Here is a 7,241-nt window from a genome sequence, read left to right as displayed (position 1 = left end):
TAGAGTACAGTATATACATATGAGTAATGTAGGATGTGTATAGAGTACAGTATATACATATGAGTAATGTAGGATGTGTATAGAGTACAGTATATACATATGAGTAATGTAGGATGTGTATAGAGTACAGTATATACATATGAGTAATGTAGGATGTGTATAGAGTACAGTATATACATATGAGTAATGTAGGATGTGTATAGAGTACAGTATATACATATGAGTAATGTAGGATGTGTATAGAGTACAGTATATACATATGAGTAATGTAGGATGTGTAAACATATGAAGTGGCATTGTTTGATGTTGGAGATGGGTGTTTTTGTAATATAAGAGAAACTATTTCACTGTTTTAGGGATAAAAACTATTTTTGAAATACTAGTCTTGTTTACAGCTGTAGGGGAGATTTTCAATAACACGGTTTTTATTTTGGGGTTTCAATACAGTAAGCAACAAAGGAAAATGGCAACTGTTAAATTGTATTTTTTGGGGGATAAGCTAAGATGTCCATTTTTCTGAGTAGGAAAAATAAGATAGAATATGGTAATGATGTAAGATGTGTTTTTTTAAAGGATTAGTAAAAAGGGACCATAAAAGCGGATTTTGAGTTTTTCTCTGCTGTTAAAGACCTCCCATTGGTTGGTTTATGTTTTCTCTGCTGTTAAAGACCTCCCATTGGTCGGTTTATGTTTTCTCTGCTGTTAAAGACCTCCCATTGGTTGGTTTATGTTTTCTCTGCTGTTAAAGACCTCCCATTGGTTGGTTTATGTTTTCTCTGCTGTTAAAGACCTCCCATTGGTCGGTTTATGTTTTCTCTGCTGTTAAAGACCTCCCATTGGTTGGTTTATGTTTTCTCTGCTGTTAAAGACCTCCCATTGGTTGGTTTATGTTTTCTCTGCTGTTAAAGACCTCCCATTGGTCGGTTTATGTTTTCTCTGCTGTTAAAGACCTCCCATTGGTTGGTTTATGTTTTCTCTGCTGTTAAAGACCTCCCATTGGTCGGTTTATGTTTTCTGTTGTTAAAGACCTCCCATTGGTCGGTTTATGTTTTCTGTTGTTAAAGACCTCCCATTGGTCGGTTTATGTTTTCTCTGCTGTTAAAGATCTCCCATTGGTCGGTTTATGTTTTCTCTGCTGTTAAAGAACTCCCATTGGTCGGTTTATGTTTTCTCTGCTGTTAAAGACCTCCCATTGGTTGAGGAGAAGTCGGTTTATGAAGGAGGAAATTATTTCTTGTTGATGAAATAATACTTACAATTTTTTTTTTTATGTATTTAAGAATGACATGTTTTGTTGTTCAATTTCTGAAAAGGCAGTGTGCCATTTTATGTTAATATTTAAAACTTGTTAGGGATTTGGTTCCGCTGTCGGGACCAAATCAGCAGAAATTTCAAGAGCGGCACCTATAGTTTTTGATAAAACTTAAACTTTCATTAAAACACACAAGCAAGGTACTGAATTAAAGCTACACTCGTTGTGAATCTAGCCACCAAGTCAGATTTGTAAAATGCTTTTCGGCGAAAGCATGAGAAGCTATTATCTGATAGCATGCACCCCCAAAATACTGGAACGTCATCTAAAACAACAGATTTTGCGGTAGCCGGCGCTACCCAAAACGCAGAAATAAAATATAAAACATTCATTACCTTTGATGAGCTTCTTTCTTGGCACTCCTATATATCCCATAAACATCACAATTGGGTCTATTTCCGGATTTAAATCCGTCATTGTATAGCCAAAATGTTGTTTTCCTTAGACCGGTCTGATCCAGGAATATTCCATTTTACAAGACGCAACGTCACTTTTTAAAATTACAAAAGTTGACTGTAAACTTTTACAAATCACTTCAAACTACTTTTCTAAAACCAACTTTAGGTATTAATAGCGTTAATAATCTATACAATTCATCACGGGGGCGATCTGTCAATTACGATGGCAGCAGATCGTCACCCGTCCATGTTTCCATTTTCACAACATCCGTGGAGAGACTAAAACAGGAAAGGCCAAACGTCATACAACCAAGGATTAAGTAGGCTGGAAATGCCAGCACTTTAGCGACATCAGTATGTGGAAGCTGTGGCGTTTAAAGGGCATCCTCAGTACTATTTTTGATATGTAAACAATACATTGACTGGCGGATTCATATATTTTTTGTGTTTTGGAGAACGGTTTTTAGAGGTTGCACTGTAAAGCGTTATGTTACAACCACAGACATGATTTAACCAGTTTTGAGACTTCAAGTGTTTCCTATACACATACATCATTTTATTTACTATATTCTGTGCATGATGGCAGGACTTTGAAATGTTGTGCGATTTTTTTTTTTTAAAAAATATGGAAGTTCATAACAGTCCCTAACAGGTTTTAATACTAAAAAACACACTGTCTGTCTCGATCTCTGTCTCTCTCGATCTCTGTCTCTCTGTCTCTTTCTCTCTCTCTCTCTCTCTCTCTCTCTCTCTCTCTCTCTCTCTCTCTCTCTCTCTCTCTCTCTCTCTGTCTCTGTCTCTCTGTCTCTCTCTCTGTCTCTCTCTCTCTCTGTCTCTCTCTCTCTCTGTCTCTCTCTCTCTCTGTCTCTCTCTCTCTCTGTCTCTCTCTCTCTGTCTCTCTCTCTGTCTCTCTCTCTCTGTCTCTCTCTCTCTGTCTCTCTCTCTCTGTCTCTCTCTCTCTGTCTCTCTCTCTGTCTCTCTGTCTATCGCTCTGTCTGTCTCTCTGTCTGATGTGAGCTAAGCTCTGGTAGTGTTGACCTGTTAGAGGAGCTCACAGCAGGGTCTTAGACGACCCCATACAGAGCGTGCTCACACACACGGCGTTGGAGCACAGCTAAGCCCCCAGGAACTTGGTAGGGAGTCCACCCTTGGACGAATAAATGTCAGCAAGGGATGCTTTCTCTCTCTCTCCTCCTTTCTTCTTCAGCCTCCCCTCTCTCTCCTATCTGCGTGAGCGCTGCAGGGGTAAGGATGGCCATGCTGCAACACTTGGAAACCCCATCTCTGTTTAGCCTCTTATCTCAGCCCTGTCTAAATCCCACAGCTGCTGTGCTGTTCAACTCCTTACAGCGTAGAGTAGGGAGGTATTTCATCTAGAAACACTCTGTGAATACCCCACAATACACCTTCTCCATTCAATTTACATCTGAATTATGACCAGTTATAACGTCTTTGTCAGGTTATAACTCGTCATAATGTCTGTCAGGTTATAACTAGTTATGTCTTTATGTTAGGTTATAACTAGTTATGTCTTTGTCTGGTTATAACTAGTTATGTCTTTGTCAGGTTATAACTAGTTATGTCTTTGTCAGGTTATAACTAGTTATGTCTTTATGTTAGGTTATAACTAGTTATGTCTTTGTCTGGTTATAACTCCTTACAGCGTTATAACTAGGGAGGTATTTTATCTAGAAACACTCTGTAGAATACCCACAATGCACCTTCTCCATTCAATTCCATCTGAATTATGACCAGTTATAACGTCTTTGTCAGTTATAACTGGTCATAATATCTGTCGGAGTTATAACTAGTTATGTCTTTATGTTAGGTTATAACTAGTTACATGTCTTCTGTCTGGTTATAACTAGTTATGTCTTTGTCAGGTTATAACTAGTTATGTCTTTGTCAGAGATTTATAACTTTAGTTATGTCTTTGTCAAGTTTATAACTAGTTATGTCTTTTATATTGAGTTATAACTAGTTATGTCTTTATGTCAGGTTATAACTAGTTATGTCTTTATGTCAGGTTATAACTAGTTATGTCTTTATGTCAGGTTATAACTAGTTATGTCTTTATGTCAGGTTATAACTAGTTATGTCTTTGTCAGGTTATAACTAGTTATGTCTTTGTCAGGTTATAACTAGTTATGTCTTTGTCAGGTTATAACTAGTTATGTCTTTGTGTCAGGTTATAACTAGTTATGTCTTTATGTCAGGTTATAACTAGTTATGTCTTTATGTCAGGTTATAACTAGTTATGTCTTTATGTCAGGTTATAACTAGTTATGTCTTTATGTCAGGTTATAACTAGTTATGTCTTTATGTCAGGTTATAACTAGTTATGTCTTTGTCAGGTTATAACTAGTTATGTTTTTGTCAGGTTATAACTAGTTATGTCTTTGCCAGGTTATAACTAGTTATGTCTTTGTCTGGTTATAACTAGTTATGTCTTTGTCTGGTTATAACTAGTTATGTCTTTGTCTGGTTATAACTAGTTATGTCTTTGTCTGGTTATAACTAGTTATGTCTTTGTCTGGTTATAACTAGTTATGTCTTTGTCAGGTTATAACTAGTTATGTCTTTGTCAGGTTATAACTAGTTATGTCTTTGTCAGGTTATAACTAGTTATGTCTTTGTCAGGTTATAACTAGTTATGTCTTTGTCAGGTTATAACTAGTTATGTCTTTGTCAGGTTATAACTAGTTATGTCTTTGTCAGGTTATAACTAGTTATGTCTTTGTCAGGTTATAACTAGTTATGTCTTTGTCAGGTTATAACTAGTCATAATGTCTGTCAGGTTATAACTAGTTATGTCTTTGTCAGGTGATAACCGGTTATAATGTCTGTCAGCTTATAACCGGTTATAATGTCTGTCAGCTTATAACCGGTTATAATGTCTGTCAGCTTATAACCGGTTATAATGTCTGTCAGCTTATAACCGGTTATAATGTCTGTCAGCTTATAACCGGTTATAATGTCTGTCAGCTTATAAACCGGTTATAATGTCCGTCAGCTTATAACCGGTTATAATGTTCTGTCAGCTTATAACCGGTTATAATGTCTGTCAGCTTATAACCGGTTATAATGTCTGTCAGCTTATAACCGGTTATAATGTCTGTCAGCTTATAACCAGTTATGTCTGTCAGGTTATAAGTAGTTATGTCTTTGTCAGGTTATAACTGGTTATGTCTTTGTCAGGTTATAACTGGTTATGTCTTTGTCAGCTTATAACTGGTTATAATGTCTGTCAGCTTATAACCGGTTATAATGTCTATATCAGTTTATAACCAGTTATGTCTGTCAGGTTATAACTGGTTATAATGTCTATATCAGTTTATAACCAGTTATGTCTGTCAGGTTATAACTAGTTATGTCTCTGTCAGGTTATAACTGGTTATGTCTCTGTCAGGTTATAACTGGTTATGTCTCTGTCAGGTTATAACTGGTTATGTCTCTGTCAGGTTATACCTGGTTATGTCTTTATGTCAGGTTATACCTGGTTATGTCTCTGTCAGGTTATACCTGGTTATGTCTCTGTCAGATTATACCTGGTTATGTCTCTGTCAGGTTATAACTGTGTCCAGTTGATGGCCATCATGGAGCATGCGTACTACGGCAGCTTTGGATACCAGGTCACCAACTTCTTCGCTGCCTCCAGGTAACACACACACAACCTCCAGGTAACACACACACACAACCTCCAGGTACACACACACACAACCTCCAGGTAACACACACACACAACCTCCAGGTAACACACACACACAACCTCCAGGTAACACACACACAACTCCAGGTAACACACACACAACCTCCAGGTAACACACACACACAACCTCCAGGTAACACACACACACAACCTCCAGGTAACACACACACACAACCTCCAGGTAACACACACACACACAACCTCCAGGTAACACACACACACAACCTCCAGGTAACACACACACACAACCTCCAGGTAACACACACACAACCTCCAGGTAACACACAACCTCCAGGTAACACACACACACCTCCAGGTAACACACACACAGCCTTAGAGCCACACACACAGCGCGAGTCCCCTGTGCGGGCAGCGAGTCCCCTGTGCGGGCAGCGCAGTCCCCTGTGCGGGCAGCGCGAGTCCCCTGTGCGGGCAGCGCGAGTCCCCTGTGCGGGCAGCGAGTCCCCTGTGCGGGCAGCGAGTCCCCGGGCAGCGAGTCCCCGTGCGGGCAGCGAGTCCCCAGCGGGCAGCGAGTCCCCGTGCGGGCAGCCGAGTCCCCTGTGCGGGCAGCGCGAGTCCCCTGTGCGGGCAGCGCGAGTCCCCTGTGCGGCGGGAGGAGAATTGATTGGTCAAAGCAGGGCTGTGCTGCAGAACTGGAGAATTTGAAATGTACTTCTTCTGTTTCTCTTTCCTTCCTAAAAGGTTTATTCTGTTCTACTGCCATTTACTGTAAGTTTCTAAATGTTGTTTCATTGTGGAGAAGGAACCTGCCAGTAAGCATTTCATTGGACTATTCATACCATACGTGTCCCGTACACACGACTCATAAAACTTAACTCTCTTTCTCTCTCCATGAAAACTTTCAACAAAACAATATGTTCTTTACTAATGTTTACCCTTGTATCTCCCCCCCGTCCGTCCGTCCGTCCATCCGCGCCGCCCTCTTCCTCTCCCCCGTCTCTCCATCGCCCCCACGCCTCTCTCCAGTCGGTTCGGCAACCCTGAGGACCTGAAGAGGTTGGTGGACTCCGCCCACTCTTTGGGGATCACCGTCCTGTTGGATGTGGTACATAGCCACGCCTCCAGTAACACGGCTGATGGGCTGAATAAGTTTGACGGGACAGACTCCTGCTTCTTCCACTCTGGGCCTCGGGGACACCATCCACAGTGGGGCTCACGCCTCTTCAACTACCAGAGGTACGGAAAACGCACGTCGTGCACACTCAGACACAAAGTTACCCACACACTCAGACACAAAGTTACCTACACACTCGGACACAAAGTTACCTATACACTCGGACACAAAGTTACCTACACACTCGGACACAAAGTTACCTACACACTCGGACACAAAGTTACCTACACACTCGGACACAAAGTTACCTACACACTCGAGACACAAAGTTACCTACACACTCGGACACAAAGTTACCTACACACTCGGACACAAAGTTACCTACACACTCGGACACAAAGTTACCTACACACTCGGACACAAAGTTACCTACACACTCGGACACAAAGTTACCTACACACTCGGACACAAAGTTACCTACACACTCGGACACAAAGTTACCTACACACTCGGACACAAAAGTTACCTACACACTCGGACACAAAGTTACCTACACACTGACACAAAGTTACCTACACACTCGGACACAAAGTTACCTACACACTGCACCAGGACACAAAGTTACCACCAGACACAAAGTTACCTACACACTCGACACAAAGTTACCTACACTGGACACAAAGTTACCTACACACTCGGACACAAAGTTACCAGCCTCTACACACTGGACACAAAGTTACCTACACA

The 7,241-nt window shown here is 40.8% G+C and overlaps 1 protein-coding gene across 1 annotated transcript; it reads left to right on the top strand.

Moving 5' to 3' along the window:
• Positions 1-5,251: 5,251 nt before the first annotated feature.
• Positions 5,252-6,616, top strand: LOC124030680 (1,4-alpha-glucan-branching enzyme-like; the record flags this gene model as incomplete). The annotated part of the gene is made up of 2 exons (XM_046341908.1): positions 5,252-5,368; positions 6,407-6,616. Coding segments are annotated over 2 exons (327 nt in total), but the record flags the coding sequence as incomplete, so codon positions are not given.
• Between the last annotated feature and the right edge of the window lie 625 nt (positions 6,617-7,241).

The sequence above is a fragment of the Oncorhynchus gorbuscha genome, unplaced genomic scaffold, assembly GCF_021184085.1.
Source record: "Oncorhynchus gorbuscha isolate QuinsamMale2020 ecotype Even-year unplaced genomic scaffold, OgorEven_v1.0 Un_scaffold_13754, whole genome shotgun sequence".
Taxonomy (NCBI): domain Eukaryota; kingdom Metazoa; phylum Chordata; class Actinopteri; order Salmoniformes; family Salmonidae; genus Oncorhynchus; species Oncorhynchus gorbuscha.
This window is presented reverse-complemented; position numbering and strand designations above follow the sequence as displayed.